The 21,029-nt window shown below is 42.9% G+C and overlaps 1 protein-coding gene across 6 annotated transcripts; it reads right to left on the bottom strand.

Annotated features, from left to right (window-relative positions):
- Positions 1–559: 559 nt before the first annotated feature.
- Positions 560–21,010, bottom strand: zbtb16b (zinc finger and BTB domain containing 16b). 6 transcript variants are annotated; one of them, XM_067508790.1, is made up of 8 exons: positions 20,752–20,988; positions 18,342–19,656; positions 15,889–15,986; positions 13,907–14,014; positions 13,458–13,544; positions 6,380–6,550; positions 5,115–5,282; positions 560–3,134 (listed from the first exon to the last, which is right to left on the bottom strand). In XM_067508790.1, exons 2-8 carry the CDS (start codon positions 19,640–19,642, stop codon positions 2,905–2,907), a joined length of 2,163 nt encoding a protein of 720 aa, XP_067364891.1. In that variant the 5' UTR covers positions 19,643–19,656; positions 20,752–20,988; the 3' UTR covers positions 560–2,904. The 6 variants fall into 6 exon arrangements, with proteins under 6 accessions (XP_067364891.1, XP_067364893.1, XP_067364894.1 ...); XM_067508792.1 differs by having other exon boundaries at positions 18,342–19,614; positions 20,752–20,980; XM_067508793.1 differs by lacking the exon at positions 6,380–6,550 and having other exon boundaries at positions 20,752–21,010.
- Positions 21,011–21,029: the final 19 nt, after the last annotated feature.

The following is a 21,029-nucleotide window of genomic DNA, read 5'->3' on the forward strand; positions in this document are numbered from 1 at the left end:
TAGTACCTGTAAAATGTTCTTGTGTACAGTACTTAAGAAAATGTACTTAAATACCACCTCTTGTAAAAATGTGATTAAAGTCAGTGGTGAACTGTTTGAGGGGCATAGGCAAAAAAAAAATAAAAATAATAATAATCCAGGACACCTGATACACAAGGCCCTGCATTTTCATGTGCCCTATTAGGGGCAAGAAAGAGGGCACTTTATCACATTTTCTCTATACATCTGCTGTTTGTCCTTGTCAGCACTAGGGAGGACAATCATCCTTACTTGAGTCTGCCTAACCTACCTATGGTTATAATAATAAACTGTTAAAATACCCCAAGTAGTAAAAATGAGCAGATTTATCTATATGAACAGTTCCATTAGGTTTTCTTACCAGTATATACTTTTCAAATTGAAAACCAATTTAAATGAAGACATTTGGCCCATGTTAGATGTTTGAGTTCAAGTGTGCATGGCTGTGCAGGTACATCAGACAAAACAGGCAAGAGAAAACTACCATCATACTGGGTTTGATTATTGAAAACAGCAGAAACAACAGGCAAATGAGACAGGGTGCATAAAATAGTAAATTGTTTTATTCTTTTTTTAACCATGCCACCGAACACTGACGCATACAGAGTTTGTGCCTGAATCCACACTGAAAAAAACACTTTCACACACTATGTTACAAAGCTGTAATGAAGAGGGGTTTTACTGCACACATGGCAAGAAGAACAACCCTGATTGGATACCAGGTCGAGCTTTGATCTGGCCCTGAGGTAGACAGACATTGACATAATCTAAACAATGCTAATCACATCCTTGTAGGACACATCAAATAAAAGGACATCTGCATTATCACAACATAGAAAGATCAAAGAAAAAACCCTTTTCAAACAAAAGTGCTCTATTTCTTTTGGTCCACCGAGGGAAACCCATTTATAGTGCATGTTCATGTAGGTTAGATACAGTGAATGTGTTCTCATGGCACTGAGTGTTGTTGGCTACTTAAGAAGGCATCGGTAATGCCCGCAGACGCCAAGATTTGCTATACACACTGTTTTCATCTAAAGATCTCAGTCTTTTATAACTTTGAAGGGAACAATTTGAGACAAGCGTGTACTTTTACACAAAAATTGCTTGGAACTTGCATCAGAGTACCAGCCACTATCACAGTATGTTGCTTCCAGTTGCAATGTTGAGACAAAGTGGATCTACATGGCAGTCTTATCTTGAATTAAGTAACGATAAACAAACACCCAGAAACAACTACCAACAGCACAGACCCATGTACTCAAGCACATCAATGCTCTACTTATAAAAGAGGCACAAGGGAGGGACCTTAATCAAATTGGAGACTTATAAAACACACACGTTTAGATGTTTCTCAAATCATACCAAATGTAAACAGATAGCAAATTACTGTAATACAAAAATACAACATGTTTCGATCTATAAGGCCTGTGTTAGGCTCCACATAAGGGAATAACATACCAAGACAGTTTGTACAATACAGCTACACTACAACAGACAATAACCTGCTCATAGTGATTTAATGTCAGAATTTTCTTTTCATGTTTTGTTAAAAAAACAAACTTCTTTTTATGTTTTTCTTCCATTTTCTTTTAGAAAATTCTGATTCTGTGATTTCTGTAAGACATCTATATATAGTGATGATTAAAAAAAAAACTACACATAGAGCCATGTTGAGGCATTTTTTTAACACACTTTTTGACCATTTAAATTATGACGTATTTGCTTAGAAAATGAACTACTGGTGAATGAATAATTTGCAATAGATTTAAAATTAAATGAGGAGAGGTAGAGCTCGCTCTACTAGAAATCATCCCAAGAGACAGCGACTGTGTGATGAAAACCAGCACATATTTGGTAACAAATAAACAACATATAAATAGCAAAACCTATTACATTGCAGGAGAAACTCAAATTGTGAGCCAGCTACCTCGAAACAATAACACCCACCGCAAAAAAAAGACAAGGCAATTAAAGAGATCAAGCTTATGAGGTCAAAACGTGGCAGCCATTCAAGTAAAACATGCAGAAAATAAACAACTCCAAAATAAAAACCCAACAGCAGAGAGAGGGGGGGGGGATAAACAGAAGTCACAGAAAATCAGGAGAAAAAAGTGTTGCAAAGTTCAGTCAGTCAAGCCTTTGTAGAATTATTTTCAACATCTACTGCACAATCATAGAAGTTGACTCCGGTTGCATGAAGCTTTAGCGATCGATCAGAAAGCTGCTGCTACACACACAGGTCAGAAGTCGCAGCCATCGTGGCATTGATTTTTTTTTTTTCTTTTTTTTTTTCCCAATTTTTTTTTTTGAAACCACAGGGGATCCAATAAAGTTGCAGTTATTATCAAAACTGCATGTGAGAGAGGGAGAACGTGTGTCGGTATTTGTGTGCACTAGGGCTTAAAGAGTCAATTACACTGTCAATCAGTTAAAAATTGATGTCACTTTTCAGGGAAAGGTGCAACATATTCAATGTTTAGTGCATCATCAATTTTGTTTCATACGTTGGTAAACACAATGTTTTCTGCCTGCTTTAGAAAAAAAGTTAAAGATGTCACCAATTTTTAGAATTCTTTCCCTCTTCTTGGCAAAATTAAAACATTTTCTAATCAAACTAATCATTAGCCGAAGCCCTAGTGCATACACAAATTTCTATTTGTGCATGTGTGTTTTTGTCATCAGGTTAAAACCTTTTATTTCCCAGAATAACAGCTTCCCACAATGCGTTTTCAGTTTATCCACAAAGAGAGAAATATGTTGTCTGTATGTATAAACATGTAATCTTTTAGCAACATTAGAGGTTTTCACCCGTTAGTGACTGTGTGTGTGTGTGTGTGTATCTGTGTTTTGTGTGTTTCTGTGTGCACGGGGTCCAAGTCCTGCTCAGACATAACAGACGTACAAGTAAGTCTTTTCTATCCTCCAGTCTGCCGGCACCTCTTCAGGTTTGTGGCCCTTCATGTGCTTCTGCATGGCGGCCAGGCTAGGGCAGAAGTCCTGGCAGATGGTGCACTGGTACGGAGACGCCCCGTTGTGAGTGCGCAGGTGCTTGATCATAGCCGAGTAGTCTCTGGACCGTTGGTGACACAGCTTACACTCAAATGGCTTCTCACCTAAAAAATTCAACAATACAGCATTAACCTTGTAGACCTGGAGCCAGACACCTGCCAGATGAAACCACTCTTTCAGTTCACTGTACTTGTTGTGGTATAGTGTTTTTGTGGGTGCGTGCACGTGCGCCCGCGTGTCTGTGTATGCTCTGTGATTAGACCTGTATCAAGTTTTCCCATAGTTTGAGATTCGATATTAGTCAGTCTGCGTCATCCACTACAAATTTGTTTTCTCTCTGACTTCAGAAAGGTATCACGTACCGGAGAATGCAGTGTAAGCTAAAAAGAGAATTCACTTGTTGCACACTTTAAATGATTCAAGTACAACCTCAATTTGAAAAAAGTTGTGACGATGTGTAATATGTAAATAAAAACTGAATGGACTGATTTTCAAAATCTCATCAACTTATATTTTATTCACAATAGAACACAAACAACATATCAGATGTTAAAACAGCCATTTAACCATTTCATGGAAAATAATAGCTCATTTTGAATTTGATGGCAGCAACACATCTCAAAATAGTTGGAACAGGGGCAGCAAAGGCTTGAAAAGTATTTTCCCACAAATCTAAAACAAATGGAGGAGCATTTGACAACTAATTAGGTTAATTGGCAACAGGTCAGTGACATGAATGTAAAGATGGGTAGAGGTTCACCAATCTTTGACAAGCTGTGTCTAAAAACAAAACAATTTCAGAAAAATGTTCCTCAATGTAAAATTGCATAGACTTTGATGATCCCCCATCTATATTTTCATATCATCTAAAAAATTCAGAGAATCAGTAGGAATCGTTTTGAGCAAGGGACAAGGCTGAAAGTCACAACCGGATACGTGTGATTTTCGGGCCCTCGGGTGGCACTGCATTAAAAACAGGCATGATTCTCTACTTGACATCACTGCATGGGCTCAGGAAACTTCCAGAAATCACTGTCTGTAATCACAGCTCACTGTGTAATCCACAAATGTAAGTTTAAGGTGTCTCATGTAAAGAAGAAGCCATGTGTGAACCGCTATGTTCTCTGGGCCACTGCTCATTCAAAATGGTCTGAGGCCAAATGGAAAACTGTTTTTTTGGATAGATGAATCAAAATTTGAAATTCTTTTCTGCGGACTAAAGAGGACAGGGACCACCCAACTTGTTTTTAGCCTACATCTCTGATGGTATGGAGGTGCATTAGTGCCCATGCAGTGGGGAGTTTACACATCTGCAAAGGCACCATCAATGCTGAAAGGACATAGAGGTTTCAGAGAAACATATTTTTCCATCAAGACTACGTCTCTTTCAGGGAAGGCCTTGCATATTTAAGCAAGACAATGCCAAATACTGCATCCATCACAACAGCACGGCTTTGCAGGACAGGAGTCTGGGTGCTGAACTGGCCTGTCTGTCAGTCCAGACCTTTCACCAATAGAAAACATTTAGCGCATCATAAAACTAAAAATCCGGCAACAAAGCTCCAGGACTGTTGAGCAGCTACAAACCTGCATCAGACAAGAATGGGACAACATTCCTCTCCTAAAACTTCAGCAGCTGGTCTCCTCACTTCCCAGACATTTAGAGACCGTTGTTAAAAGAAGAGGGGATGCTACACAATGGCAAATATCAATAGTATTTTCCATGAAATGGTAAAGTGTCTCAGTTTCAAAATCGGATATGTTGTTTATGTTAATTTGTGAATAAAATAAAAGTTGATGAGATTTGAAAATCACTGCATTCTGTTTTTATATAGGTTTAACACATTATCCCACACAAATTCTTTGGAACTGGGCTTGTAATTGTTTAACAATGTCTCTTTGTAATTTCTAAAAAACTTGCTTTAGAAACCCAACCTCAATTTTCAATATATATAATATTGCTAATTATTGCACTTTTTGGCGTTACTATCCTATTTGTGGCAGTTCTGAATCTATTCATAATTTATTTTTTGAATAATTTTCTAAAATGGCTGGATACTGTAGTTTTCCAGTACAACTCTCACCTGTATGTACACGGTAGTGTGTCTCAAGCTGGTGCTTGAGGCTGAACCTCTTCCCGCAGCCGTTGCACTCATAAGGCTTCTCTCCTGTGTGGATGCGTTTGTGGCCTCTCAGCGTGCCGTCATCTCGGAAACAGCTCCCGCAGAATTCACACTCAAACGGGTGATCGCCTGAAAACACAGTTGTGTCACAACAGCAGCCGTGACACCAAAACACATCCTGTTATCGTGAGAAGCATTAAAGGCTAACTTTATCCTCGGCACGACATGTTGTGGCGAGCATGTAGCTGCATAGGTCAAACAGTCCCACAGCCTTTTGTGCACATGCATATCAAGCAGGGAAATTATGTGCTTTCAGACGTTGCTAATGTTATGACATGAGGACACTCCTCCTGGCTGTCTGCTAATAGCTAATAAAAGTCCTCCAGGCATGTGCTGCTCTGTTCTCTATACTGTAGTTAATCTATTTCTCTCCTAGGCTGAGGGTTTGACTCATCTCCAATGACCTATGTGCCTCATTATCTCAGTGTCCACAGCAACAGCCAAGTCAGAGGATACATTGCTCTCCTCATTACAGGCCGAATCTCCCCAATCCCCCACCCCACTGTGGAGCAGATGACATTTACAAAATGTTACTTCCAAGCAGAATGGCATACAAACAAGATACGCTGCCATGGCCAAAACTCCCTTCACTTCTGTCTCTTCACATCAATTATGTATTTCTCCTGTCTAGACATCAAGCCATCCTGACAGCTGGGAGTGTTATTTAAGGTAAAAGAAGAAAGGGGGACATCTTTTCAGTAAATATCTCTCCGTCTCCTGCGGCACTAAGACTCACCCTCGGTAGAACACACAGACAAGTCATTTCCATTTGCTTTTCCTTCAATATTTATTTGGGTTTCCTCTATCATTTTGGGTGAACCACACTAGAACTGACAGCCGTGAATTGCAGAAGCCCAAAGGCTGTCTAAGAACCCAAAATATAAACAGGATGAAATTGCCCAAAATATGCACCGGCCATAACGGTACAGTGCTGTCATCAGAGAGGTGAGTCATCTTCTAGAGAAGAGAAAACGAGGAGAGGATGCATGCAAATTGACTAAAACCTTAAAGCCAATAACCTGAGGAAATTAACCCATATACAAAAATAAATACAGGCATCTTTGTCTCTCGTTTAGCATATGCACGCATTTGACGCCACACGTTTGTTTCATGACAGCAGCTAACGCTACAGACAGCGGTGGCTGTGCAAACGATTCACCTCTTACCCGTATGCGAGCGCAAGTGTCTTTTGAGGGTAGTGTGGCTGGGGAAGGGGCGCTCACAGTGGCTACAAATGTAGCTGTGCATGCCTGCGTGGACCTCCATATGCTGCTGCAGGGCCTTCTGGGTCTGGAAGCGCTTTGCACACAGCAGACAGAACACCGCCATGTCAGTCCCTGGAGAACGCACAAGACACAGACGCAAAGTTATTTCAGTACCATACAGGGTCTTATAAGTGGGGAAACTGGGTCACTTCAACTTTGTGTGAGTCCTCTGAGGGAAAAGCTTCTTTCAAAGAGCAAGTGCCTCTACCTAAACTAACTCCCCTAAAAGCCCAGAGGCACTTTCAACTGCAAGTCTTTATACATTCTATTTTAAACCATTAAAGTCATTGTTTTCTTTAAGAATTTCCCACACAATGCACAGCATGCCAATCACACAATCAATGGCTCCTTCCTGGTGTGTTAGATGTGTAATTATTCTCTTCATTCCCCATCAGGAGTCAGCTCCAGCCTGTGAAGTCCTCTGTCTCTGTGCTCAAAGAGTGGCTGATAGTAGCTCCACCCTAAATGATGCCTACACTATGTGCTCTGTGCAGAATGTTAAGTAGTGATATCAAGCCATTAAAGACAGGACTGCAGGAAAAAACACAATCCAGTTTAATCCTGTGTGTGTGACCTGGCATCTCTTTGGGGCTGCTTTCCTGTTGCATAGCGTGTGGAGAGGAATACAGATAGGGAGTCACTGGGAGGGTAGTTTAAGTCAAAATGGCTATGTGAAGAAGATCCATTGGCTGTCATAAAGTCAGCGCTTGATCTACAGGCTGTGTACGCCAGCACTCAAATCCATTCTGGCATTCACGCTGATGCAAATTCATATGTGGTAATACTGAGGGACTGGTTAATCAGCTGCATTGGGCATAATGTGCATGTCCTGGAGAGTGAGGCTTTAATGTGAGATTATGAGGTCCTTATTTCTCTGTCTGCTCAGGTTGCAGATCATTTACAATGCTAGCAGGTCCCATTGCTCCTGACTCAGATTCAATCAGACATCTCCAGCGGAGGATCATTAGTAAACAGAGGACTGTGCCAGCACTTCATTGGAATTCAAGTGGGGTTGCTGTGTCGCATTTAAAATGCAGTCTGATGAGGTCCACTAAATCAAATCATTTGTTACTGTTATTGAAGTGCCTTGAGGCAACTGGCAATTAAATTGGAATTAACGCAGGGAAAGGGATACAGCACACTCATACTAAGAGGGAAGATTGTCAGACGCTTGCTTTAGGTTCAATCAAGTTAACAGACAAGCCTGTTCAAAGTAGAAAGAAAAAGAAACAAATCAAGCAACATCACATTTTCAGGGATAAATCAGAAACATTCACATTGTGTTGTTTGCTAATCCACACATCCCTAATATTAAAAAAGATTAACGCGTAATAATTCACAGATAAGTACAGTTTGTCATAGATGCACAAACTGTTCGCTTTGTAACTATAGCGCTGCTTTTTGAACCTAGTTTGGGAAATGTTCTCGCCAGAAACGGCACTAATAGAAGGGATCATTCGTAATCATTAACAGAAAGACAACAGGATGAAAGACATTCCCCGATGTTAACAATCCTGCAGGGAGGCGATCTGGTGGAATGAACTGCACCTGTTCAGGGGCTTTAGTCTCTGGACTTTTGCACAAAGGGCACACAATGAGGTCCAGGCCCTCATTGACCAAGCCCATTAGTCATAGGCTCCTCTCACAACTCCTACAATCCCTGTCTTTATGCTGTCACCTAATGACCAAAGGCCTTTCTCACCCACGGATCACAATATTTTAGTTGAAGACAAAGGACCCCCCCCCCCCATTCTCAATGCCTCTGCAGCCCACCCCCTCCCCTTATCCGCTGACCATACTGGAAATCCTTTCACTGTCTGACCACTTTCACTCTGTGCCTGAGTCATACCTAACTAATGCCAGAACACTGTGCACTGTGCAACAGTGGAGTCTGGATAATGATCTATCTAAAAGTGGCTAAAGACATTTAGGAAGCACCAAACGAAGTCTCTGCATGACCTGTGATGAGGAGCCTTAAGCAGCGGCTCTTGTAACGTCTGCTGCAGCCAGCAGGGGGAGTGATTTCTGTTCCAATGCATCCTAGTTGGTTTAGCTGCAGGCCAAGCACAGCAGAGCCCTCAACCGAGCAACACATTCGCCACCTTGTAGATACCTCAGAGCTACTTTAATTACCTTTCCTCCACTCATTCTTTATTAACTATTATATGTTGTAAATGCCCATGTCAGTGCAGCCTGTATACTCGGTTCTGTCTGCTCTGAAACGTTAACATCCCGATTCCTTTTGTGGAGGTAAACCGTTACTCTGTGACACTCTGGCAGACACTCATAGATGTATATCCTGATACTTCTGTCACTAACAATGCTGAAACTTGAGTTAAGAAATATGACAAATATTCTGTCACAAGAATCTCACTCTTGATCTCAGGTTGACACACGGTGACAACAGCTCAGCAGTCGTTTTGGATTTATTTTTTTCTTTTTCATAGCAACGGATGCTGAAAATAAAAATAACAAATAATATCTTGAAGTATAAACAAAAAAACCTTCGGAGGAAAGGAAGTGTTTGCGTGTGTTAGTGATGGCATTTCGCCTCGCTGTCTTCTGTTAACTTTTCAAATGGAAAGGATTTGGAGTTGAAGAGTTTTCCAGCAAGCTTTGGTAATAAGTGCAGAGGAGCTTCTTTATGAGAGAATAAGCCCCAAAGTTGGCTGACATTGCCCCTTGCTCTCTCACCCATAACCACACAATGGGGCTGGGATTTAGTTTCTAAAGCAAAGGATGACCTTCTGACCCTTGGCCCTCAATGGGGCAAATACCATGTAATCAATAGTATTCCTCAAAGGCTAGAGCATTGTGTTTAGTGGGAGGGAACCTTAACAGTGGGAATGATGATTTACTTTCAAGCCTTTCTGCTATGAAGTAGAAAATCGAAATATTTACTGTTTATTACATTACTTAGTCGCTTGTCTAATCAACAACTAGGTTTGAAATTCAGGACCATTTGAGGTTGTTATGCTATTTCAGCGTAACTCCGCTAAGACGATGTGTACGCTCATGTGATTTAACATGGTCTGCCTTCATACATCTGCCACTTATTCAGTCCAACTGAGGTGGGAGCCAGCCAGGCTCTCACGCTGCCTAAGAAACAAAACCATGTGTCTAGGCAACCAGATAGGATCATGGTCCTTGTTGGGGTGAAGTGTTCAAGCTAATCCCTTCATTCACAAATAAGCGCAGCCTGTTTCTTTTCAAGCAGCAAACAAAAGTTTTCCCACCCTGAGAATCTGGGAGTAAAACCCACAGCAAATTGAACAAGAGGATGTGTTCACTGATGACCACAAATCGGTTTCATTTCTTCTGTAGTAATCTTCACATCAGTCTCTGCTCCCCACCAGTCACACTGACTGATTTGTTACTGTGTTTGCCAGCACCATATTTTAACCATAATTTTGGAAATGTAACACTGTTTTAATGAATGCCTGGAGTATTTGATTTGTTGTGCTATTTAACTAAATTTAACACAATTTCACAATTTTACAGCATCACACCATGCGTGATTGTGTCCACTGTAAACACACTGTAACCTATGTCGTACACACACCATGTGAGTGTGTGTATATATATATACAGCAGTGTGCTCCCTGTCTGCTGGTCACGCAGGCTACATTATATGCTAGACATCACATGACCCCCGTGCATTCAGACGGGTTTATGTGTTAGTGCAGGCAGCTCCCTGTGGATGTGGCAGCTTCGAGAAGCATATACACAAGAGCTACAGTACCTTAAACAACCCCGGGCACTCATCAGTAGCCTGCTAATCTACCCGAGTGAGGAACAACCGACTCAATAATTAATGCAACAAGAGATACGTTGCTCGTGTTTAACCACCATTCCACGGAGCGGTTCATTGAGGCCACTCGCTGTTTCATGCGCCTCTGTTCCTGGAATGTTTACAGTATTCCCTGGGTCTACTCTGTATCACTTCGCGTGAAATGATGGGTCATCCTCAGCCCTTGTGTACCGTGATAGTCAGTGGAAGTAAACACTGGGGGCGCACTGGCTGAACAGAGCACAATTTGATTCACTTCAAAGCTTGTATGACTTACCACCGGGGATTAGCAGGAGGTTGCAGCATGATGACGGACACGCAATTAGGTGAGCTAAAAGGTCTGCATTAAGAGGGCCGCATTACAAAGAGTAGTGTGTGTTTGAACAGACTACACAATTGTTTAATTAGGGCTCAGACGGAAGGTAATATTTTTCACTAGAATGAAGCAGCCTGTAATGTGTAGAAACAGTGCAGCTGCTATGGGTACACAGAGGCAGCACTCGTCTGGCCTTTGCCTTGTAGGCAAGGTGACAAAACGGTCAGCCAGTACAGTCCGAAGCATATACTCTGTGCATGCTGTGCATAAGCTGCAGTCTTGGGTTTTTCAAAAAGTGAAAGCTTGGTTGCCCCTGAGCCTTGACTTGCACGGATGAAACAAACCCCTTTGTTGTGAGAGCGATTCGGAGATGGATCCATTCTTTTATTTTGGGCACTGAGAAGTAGGTCAGAGGAGACTATGACAGTGCTATGGTGAGAAGTAAACAGCAGCACATGATGTTGTTTTCCTCTCAGTCCTGGCATCAACACCACTCGCAGTCCTCTTGACCGCAGAAGTCCTCACATACCCCCTTCCCTTCCCACAGTCAACTCCGCCCCCAACACCTCCTCCCATCCCCCCACTTCTAACTTTAGCAACCCACGGCCATTCACCTCTGACATATCAAAATGGCCAAAGGGACTTTCACTGTAAACTAGTCTTGCAGCCAGCGTTGCCAAATTGCTTTAGAGTAAGGTCTCCCAAAAGTAGTATTATTTCCCCTCCAGAGGAGGTGGACAGCAGTGTTGCAGCTGCTGAGGTCTGACAAGTGTTAATCTGCTAAGAGGAAACTCATTTGGCCCTACTGGTTATGCCACGTGGCAAATCAAAGCTGTGTCTGCACCATGGACGACGAACAGGAAAATACCTTGTGTGAATTCCGGATGAATAAATCCAGGTAATATTTATTAAATGTGAATCTTTAGTTTGAGTTGGAGCAATGAGTGCAACTCGAGCCATGGTTTGTGAGAGCTACAGGCAAAGTCAGTAAAAGACTCGTGCGTCACAGCGGACGGAGCTGAGATCATGACAAAATGAGAGAGTACTGCCCTCCTGTACCCTGATCTGGATACACTGCCAAGCTGAAACCAAGCTCTAGGTGTTTACAACTCAGAGAGATGAGGGTAGAAACTTCTGGGCATCGTTAACACCCCTCCATGTCCACATCCATTAACTATTCATACTGTGTGTGCCACCTGGAGTTACAGTTACATGCCAGTGCTCTTGAGAGGGTTATCACCTTTCTCTGACAGTAGCAGAAAAGGTGTGGATTCAGACACTGTTGGGCATATGTACCATCTCAAAACAATGCCACTGTGTTTTTCACGGTTAGAGAGTTTGATTTTATTTCAACTCTTTCTCACCTAAAGCTAATGGGATAATATTCAAGAGCATAGAGTCACTTCACAGCAAAGTGTAATTACACTATAACGGCTTCATACTGGTGGCCAACAATGTCAGTGGTAATAAAATCATACTAATCATGATTTTCATTATCTATTAATCTGATCTCTCTTTAACACGGACACTTTTCATGTTCTTTTCCAATATTTCAACACCAAAAAACGATTTCCTAGAGTGGTACATCCTACAGTCTAAAAACGAGTTTACTAGTTTGGAAATGTTTAAAAATGGTTGAGAATTAACAAGTAGTTATTTGAGCTCTACTTCAAAATAAAGCGACCAGTTTAAAGATAAATTTTTAAACCTTTTTTTATATATATATATATATATATATATATATAAAGAGCTAAATCGACAAAGTAATGTTGGCAGAGAATTTTCCCTGGGCAAAATAATAAAGGCCGGGGAAAACCGTTTTATTTCTTTGTTTTTTTTATTGCAAATTACCCTTCAAAGACAATGTTGATAATACGCATTATTAATATTAAGCCAATCATATTAACACTTTATAAGTTAGTGACAGTAACTTCTTTAATTGTTAATAACCATTTTTTGTAATTTTTTGTTTTTGTTTGCCTTAATATTAAAATACAACAAAAACACAGATGTGGTATAAATTACTAAGGGGGAAATACTAATTTTTAAAAAATCACTTTTTATCAGTTTTTAGTCTTTCACCTGACATTAAGACTTATTTTGGCAATAATACACTAGAATGTCATTCTTTATCTACATTTCTCATTTCTTTTTCCTTCACTTCTAAACACGTGATTGAAAACGCCACTAACTTTTTCCTCTTGCCTGAAACCAGTAAATATTGAGCAGTGAAGGTTTTCAAAACTGATTTAAAAGATGGTAAAGATTTCAGCTCCTCAGGCAGGTTGTTCCAAGCTCTTAGAGCCCAGATTGCAAATCACAAGTCACCATCCAGGTTTGTGCCGTCACTCTGCCAAAAAATAACAACTTTAGGAGAAAAAAAAAAATTTTTTTGACTCATCCTAGTGCCAACTGTTAATGCCAGAAATTCACTGGACATGAAAGGTTATAGTACAAACATATTCTTAATTTGAGATTATTGACAAAGACAAAAGGTGTTGTCTGAGTCAAAGGTAAATAATAGCCTCTCTCAGGCAGGAGGTGAGGATAGTATATGAAACTGTAACGCTGGCGCTGTAGCAAAGAGGCATGTAGTGGGTCTGGATGCCAGGAGATATTAGTGGGTGATATGTGAGAGGCCCTCCCACCTCCCTGTTGATAAATTATGGAGCATCATGACAGGAACAGTTTAACCCATCCAGCATGACAAGCAAGTTTAGACCCATGATCACGAGTCCCGTAGTCACGGCTTACTCAACAACTCAATGCATGCTGTCCAGGGTAAATATAGTGTGTGTGTGTGTGTGTGTGTGTGTGTGCGCATGTTTGCCTGTGTGCCTGTGTGTTAGGGCATGCACACATTTGTATAGTACCTGTGTGTGTTTGCCTGTGGGCTTCCAGAGCATCCTCTGAGGAGAACGTTGCTCCACACTGATCACACACCAGCGCCTCTGCAGGAGCTGTAGATAAAATCAAATTTTTGAGAATGTGTCTTGACATAAACACAAACATGTGTGTAATTGCAAAGTAAGGCAGTTAATTTAGCATTCGAAGAGAACTGTGGCAAAAGCTTGTAAGTGAGCGAAGAAAGGCGTCCAATTTCAAAAGTCACCAAAGAGCCTTTGCTTTGTCACACGCTTGTGCTTTTCAGGTGTTAACACAAGTAAGCGAATGCGTGGAGTACAATGGAGCAGAGAAACGCAGCATAAAAAAACACAACATGGGACAAACAAAAGCACCAGACAAGGCGCAATGGCCTTTCTTCCTAACAAATAAAAAAAAAAAGAAAAAAAAAAGAGCCAAGCTGAAGAGTTTTATTTACCGTGCACTGTTATCAGTCTCTGAACAGTGAGCAGACTGTCTGCCTGAGAGGCCACAGAAGGACTGGGTGTTCTCTCTACAGCAGACGCTTCCCGCCTGCGGCACATCCCTTTATCAAAAAAACACTTCAGAGTCAACACCCCAAATCCCATCGCATACACTGTAACTACAGTTCCCAGTTCACCTTTGGAATGCCCTTGTCTATTCTGATGAAGACATGAAAGAGACGACTATGCATACCGCTTGCAGAAACATTTGCTCCTCGTTCTGCACCCATCTCACACCTGCACAGACATACACACAGGACAGATATGCACACATGCACATTCTCACACACACACACACACACACACACACACAGCTGTTTGGATGTGGGTTGGCTCTCACAGAGATGTAAATCGGTTGCAGATCCATACGGGCCCAAGGCTCATTCACTGATCTATTTTCTGCTCAGCTGGCTTTAAATGAAGTTAAAATGACTCATTAAAACACCCACAAGCTTTGGGAACTCTGAGCGCTACAGCCTAAATGTGGTCCTCTTTCAACTCTTACGATGCCTCTATACACAGACACTGTGCCACTGTTCCCAGTGCTGCACACAAATAACAAAAAGCCCCAATCTGTTCATTTCTAAAAACAACAATTTTTGAAAACAAACTGTTACTTTTCTGGAACGGCCCGTTTTGTTACAATGCATAAAAATAAAACTTGGTTGAGACTAGTTGTATTTAGTAGTAACACTGGGGTAGTGTTGGAGATCCTGATGTTGTGTGACGCTGTCCAGTGTGGTGTGTTGTGTTGTGTGAGATTGTGTGATAAGGGAAGAAGAGAACATAGTGCATTGTCTTGTGCAGTCAAAGGCACGGAGTGTGCTCTCATCCATAAACCATCAAACTGTCTCCAGACGCGGCTGCAATCGTCCTCCATCAAAACACTTTGTCTGGCATACCAAAATAAGAGCCAGCATCGAGCTGAATACCAAATCAGCCCATTAGAGCAGTGGAGCACTCGCTCCTTAGCAACCAGCAGGATCTAAGGCTGCTATACCGAAATACACAGTGACAAAGAAATGAGATCCACATCTTTTTGTGTGTTTGTGTGTGTGTGTGTGTGTGTGTGTGTCATGTAATAAGTTGACACATCAGGATGGGGTGAGTTTATGCAAAAATTCAAATTAGGTTAAAGGTGCTGCTGTTGTGGATGTCACTGTGAATTGAAAATCAAAGTGTGTTGTTGAGGTCTGAGAGTAATACAAGACAATATGAATGCTCAGAGTTATGTAGAGACTGTGGGGGTTGGGGGGGGGGGTAGCAGCAGCAACTCAGGTGAAGTTTAAAGAAGCATATTCTCTTTCATCTGTCAGCAGTATGTCATTCCCGAACAAGGGACATCACCTTGTCTATACACATATTCCAACTGAGGTTTCTGTTTTAGTTTCATTTTTAGTCCCTGATCTCCCCCTTCCCCACACCCCACCCCCACCCACCCTCTGCTCCTCTTTCTCTATTTTGGATAAAGTAGCTGGGAGAGCAGTCAGGTCTGATTAAGTCTGCATTTGGGTACAGTGTGTTCCTGGACACACATCTGCGAGCGAGCCATCACACACGCTTCAGAACACTGGCAGAACACCCAGGCCTGCCGGCAGCTGATGATGTCATCACTCAGAAGGGGCAGAGCTGGCGAGCTGCCAGAGTCTCCGAAAAACACAGAAACGATTCAAACGAAGAGAGACTAGAGAGAGAGAGAGAGAGGGAGAGAGAGAAAGAGACTGAGAGGAGAGGGAGGGAAGAGATGCCTAGACCTAAGCTTGGAAAGGGAAAGCATGATCCAAGTATTCGGAGCAGCACTAACTGGTAGGAAGGGGAGCGGGAACTGGGGTGGGGGGGGGGTTGTAGTATGAACAGGTGCATTTTAAAGGCCACACTATCAAGAGGCTTTATGAGCACTGAACACTCTGAGATGAGAGTGTGAGTTACTAAGTACCTGTGTGAGACAGCATGTGCATCCTCAGCCGCATGCTGTCCTGGAAGTGTTTGCCACAGTATTCACAGCCGTGGCCCTTTTCCTCATTGTGCAGCCTCCTGTGGAAAGACAAACACTCCTGTGAGCAGGGCAGAGCGACGAACACACGTGTGACGATAAAAGTGATTCGTTTCTGCGGCTTTTTCTGCAAGGTCTCCAAAACCCAGAAGCATCATTGTCCTTGTAACAAGAGAAGCATGTTTTAATTCAGGCAAGAATCCCTCACTGAATGCAGCATCATTAGTGCAAGAGGCCCTTGGAGTTGTGAATTACAATGCATGAATGCTAAAAGAACACAGACAATAGGATATCTGGCTAATTTCAGAGTGCAGACATACGCGTGCCTCCACCCGCCAGCACTGCAAGACACTGGGCACACAAACAATCACACGCAAACACACAGACATTACATGCAAAAATAAAACTCACATCCAACATAGCGTGTACACACACACATTTCTCCTGTAACTGCAATGAAAAGGAGAAAAGAAGATGATTCGCTGAAGCTCAGCCGGCAGCAAAACCTATCATATCATATCACACACATCCAAGCATGCAAGGCATCTGTACTGTTATCCTTATATTACCCCACAAACAGCAGAGCAAATGGCCTAAAAACAGTCCACAGTTAAACACACTCTGTGGACCAAATAAATGAGTGCTGGGATGTGATTTGGCACACATGAAATAAACATGAACAGGCTGAAAGCAACTTTAGAGCAATCAAGTTTTTTTTTTTTTCCCCAGCAAGTTTAGAGATTTGATTGACTTTTCATAAAAATAATTTGCCCAAGCGCTCGTGTGAAGTTTTATTTTGATGTTCCAACACTCTGAGGTTCGATTCGTATATTTTGAAATCTTAATTGTTGGAAAAAAAATATGGAGTGTCCAGTTGACCTCACATTGTAAGGAGTTGAGTATGTGATAACAACATTCCCCGTCTGAGTCAAGCAGATATTTGCTTTTCTTTTCATTTCCTGTCCTCTCTTCTCTGGAGAAGACATGAAATGCCCAGAAAAATATCTAAACAGGCAAAGATTTAACAAATACAATGGCTTAGTAATTGTTTAATTCCTAAAAAAGGATACAGTGACGCTTAATGAAGATACTCAAAAGTATCTCCGGTAAAGGCTCAAATCTTTTAAACTGCTGTAGTATCTCATACTGAAACTGTGCTAGGAGATACTTCTATGAAAAAAAACTACAAAACGTCAATTTGCAGACCGGGTGTCTAGTCCCCGATCTGCTTACAGACATACAGCACCTTCATTACATTCTCAAGCAGTGCCAACAATGCAACTCTTTCAACCTGAGGACATCCGCCTGTCTCCACACGTAAGCAGTATGCATCAGTAAATATTACACAGGATGCTCTGTTTTCACCTGGTAGTTGCAACATAACTCTGGAGTGGTACAGGGCTGGAATGTCAGCAGCGGGCATGAATGGGGAAAGGCTGTTATCCTAATCGAGGGTTAGCTGCGTATTGGACTCACAGAGTGTCTTGTTTGGAATGATTAGTGATGAGTCAAACTCTCCCAAGTGCGCACAATTATCTCCTCTGCAAACATCTGCAATCAAGTTAATGAGAATTGTCATTGAGCTAGTTGGTAAGTTTTCTGCTCACAGTGACAAAATACGAACTGACAAGCTCATAAATAAAAGAGAAACAAAAGCAAAACAAAACAAAACAAAAAAAACCAGAGCAAGCAGAGTTATCATAGAGCTGAAGCGTCCAGCCTGGTCCCCGCTGAGAGGCTCCTCTCTGCTGATGCAAAGGAATGCATATCAAATAGTCTGGGAGACGGCCTGTTGTGTGAGGAACACTTCTCTACAAATAATCAAACTGAATTTAAAAAAAATACCACTTTGTAACTAACAGCGTTCCACGACACCAAGGCCTCTTTATATCAAATCCCTCACAAAGGGGCGATTCAAAACTTCCCGACACGTCTCACTGTTAAGAGACATGAGTGCAGGTGTCCCTGAGCATAAATTAACATATTTGCTGTTGCTCCTTCCAGCTTTCAACTGTCGTAGTATTTTAACATGGAGAAAGAGGGAAAAAAAAAAAAAACATCCCATCCCACAGACCAAGAAGCAGTTCAATTCAAGAGACACGTGTCCAATGCTTCTTCTAACAGCATAATCAACTACTTAGCTTACATCCGTCATACTGCATAAGCACACCTGCACCTGCAAATCCCTCACATCTTTTATTAGAGGAAATGTGTTTATCAGTCAAAATGTTGAGCGGTGAACGGAGCAAGATTGTTACTTTCAGCAAAAAGTGACTGACACTAAAGCTTTGACCCCTTTGTTTAGATCTCAAGACGTGGTAGTAACAGAGACTGATATGCTTATAATTATACAGGATGTGAAAACTGATGTGAAATAGCATGTCGATGTTCGGTACCTGTGCTGCTCCATCGCCTGCCGGCTGTGCAGCTGAAGCCCGCACTCGCCACAACACTGCTGGCCTTGAGTCTGGCTCTCGTGCCTCATCCCTGCTGCGAACTGGCCCAGCCTGCTGAGGAGCTCCCTGTGCAGCAAGCCTTGGTGCAGTAGGCCGCCGTAAGCTCTTGGGTCCAGAGGCACACTCAGTGTCGGGGCCACCGAAACAGACACTGGCAGCATCCCCTCCCCTGTGTGGTTAGAGGGCACAGAGTACATGGAGGTCAGATGTTTCTCGGCTATTGAGGGGAAACAGTCAAGAGAGTTTCCCAACACTTGTCCTCCGTCTTCAGGGCCTGTGTGCAGCTCTCGAGCGCTGGTAATTACGCTGCTTCTTAAGGGCGTCCCGGGGCCGTCGTCTCTGTGCTGCTCTGACGTGCAGCTGCCCTCCCTGGTGCTGGAGGACCTGCCCTCACAGCCATTGGCTTCATCCACCTGCATGCTCTCTGACTTTATACTTCTGCTAGGATCCACAGATAAGGCCTGGGATAACTTTGCACTGTGGTGCTGAGGCTGCTGGGAGCTCTCCATGTTGACCTCTGTGTCCAGCTTGGGGCTCGAATCCGGAGCCATCTCAGGCTCTGGACCAGGAGAGCTCCTCTCAGTCATATGGTACAATGCCAGGTGATGAAGAGCAGTAGGAGTAGTGCAGTTGGCTCCATCCTGTACGGAAGGCTCTTTGGACATCAACATGTGCCTCCAGTGCCTGGCCCGGCTGTGGTCGCTGTGGTCTCCGGAGCTGTGATTTCTCACCGCCACCTCCTTGCTCTCCTCTGCCTGGATGGTCTCTAGCACCTTCAGGCATTGCTCCTCCAGGTACTCGATCTCCAGGATCTCAGCGGCGTACAGCAGGTCATCCAGGTCCTCAGCTGTGGCCTGGAGGGATGCGGTGTAGGCATACTCCAGGATCTGCTGGAAGGTCTTGGGGGACAGGAAGTCCAGAGCATAGCGCAGGCTGCTGCGGTGGAACAAGATCTCGAACATTTTGCTGGTGCAGGCCAGGATGGTGCGATGTGCTGGGAACTCCTGGCCGTCCACCGTGATGATGACATCACATAAGGTGCCCGTCAGGCGCATCTGATTGGCCCGCTGCAGAAGCGTGCTGGGGTGAGTTGGATTGTGGAGCTGAAGCACACCCATGTTTGTCAGACCCGTATTCACTCGGACCTTTGCTGAGCCCACGCATGAGGTGTGGCCGTCCTGCCTTCTGCACTTGTCTTCAGCGGGTTCTAGGTCTGTGTTGGGTGGAGGGGGGAGGATCATTAGAGCCTGTCACACTGACAAAATGTGATGTAAAAGACAGTTAATTATGCTCTAGTGTAACCATGCTCAGTCAATGAGAATAATTATTAAATTAATCAGAAATGCCATCAAACAGAAAATGCAGCCCCCACATGGTCTGATTAGGGCTTTTATTTCATGCACCATACATGTTTGCTTATTTTAATTAAGAAGCAAAAGCAGACAACAGGTCGATAAGCACAAAGCAACAGTTTCTATTGCAAGTGATTAGTCTGAGGTCTCGTTGAGAGCGGTCACGTCGCTGTAATAACGTCTGCATACTGAGAGGTGACGGTTCAATTTATCAAGCTCCTCACACACTCACTCACTCTCTGTGTGTCTCTCTCTCTCTCTAACACACACACACACACACACACACCCGTCCATGCCCTCAACAGGTAGGCCTGCCATTATCAAACGCCTCGAAGCGCTGATTAGTTCATTTAGGCTGCGCACGTTCACGGTTAGACGTGTTAAAGATAATTAAGCCGCACTGCAAAGAGAGGGGGGGGGGGGGGGGGGGAATGCCTAAATAAGTTATCAAACTATCTAATTGATGTAAGCTTTGACGTGAGGCGCAACACTACATTTAAACGCCTAAACGGCTCTGTATGATGTTTAGTGTTGTCGGACACTCTCCTCCAGTGATGCTGACACGCTACATCCTCAACTAACCGCAATATCGGAGCGCATCAGGTGCAGGCGCACAAAAACCAAATCCACATTTATCGTCCAAACCCAATGCGAGCGTTTAAACCTTTTTATTCACTGTGTGCACCGAGTCCGAGGAAACGCGTGCTGTCGGAAAATGAAAAGCAGCAATTGATCTAAAATAGTCCAATGATCTCACGTAACAGCCTGAGCTTGATCAAGTTTGTAAAATAGCAAATCAAGCTGTGCGCAAACTTGGGTCGATTCCCCCTTGTCTGTTGTGAAAGGTGAAAGGATAACAACACGTCCCAAAACTGGCTTTATTTAAAACATGAATAATTAAATGTGTCTGAGACTGAAAAGTAGTTCATCTGAGCGCAATGACCTAAAATGATGTCTAGAAATATGGAAAAAGTGTCGGCTGACACAGTTGTTCTTACCTCTGTCTCCTAACGCGCTCCGCTGATTATCCAGGCAACATCATGGTTACACATTTCACAGTACCCGCTCCAAACTCAGTCCTGCTCCAAGTAAGCAAATCATCGCCCAGCTACGACAGTCAAACCAGCGGGAGGAAAACCACACTTCTGAGCGCAAGTTTCAAAATAAAAGCCTTCCTGAGGCGCCACATGTTGGGCACCGGTGTCTCTCTGAGTGCTCTGATTGTTACAGGGTGCCAGAAGGAACCTTCACATGATCTGGTTCACTGATGACGAGG

Source organism: Channa argus, chromosome 6, assembly GCF_033026475.1.
Source record: "Channa argus isolate prfri chromosome 6, Channa argus male v1.0, whole genome shotgun sequence".
Lineage (NCBI taxonomy): Eukaryota > Metazoa > Chordata > Actinopteri > Anabantiformes > Channidae > Channa > Channa argus.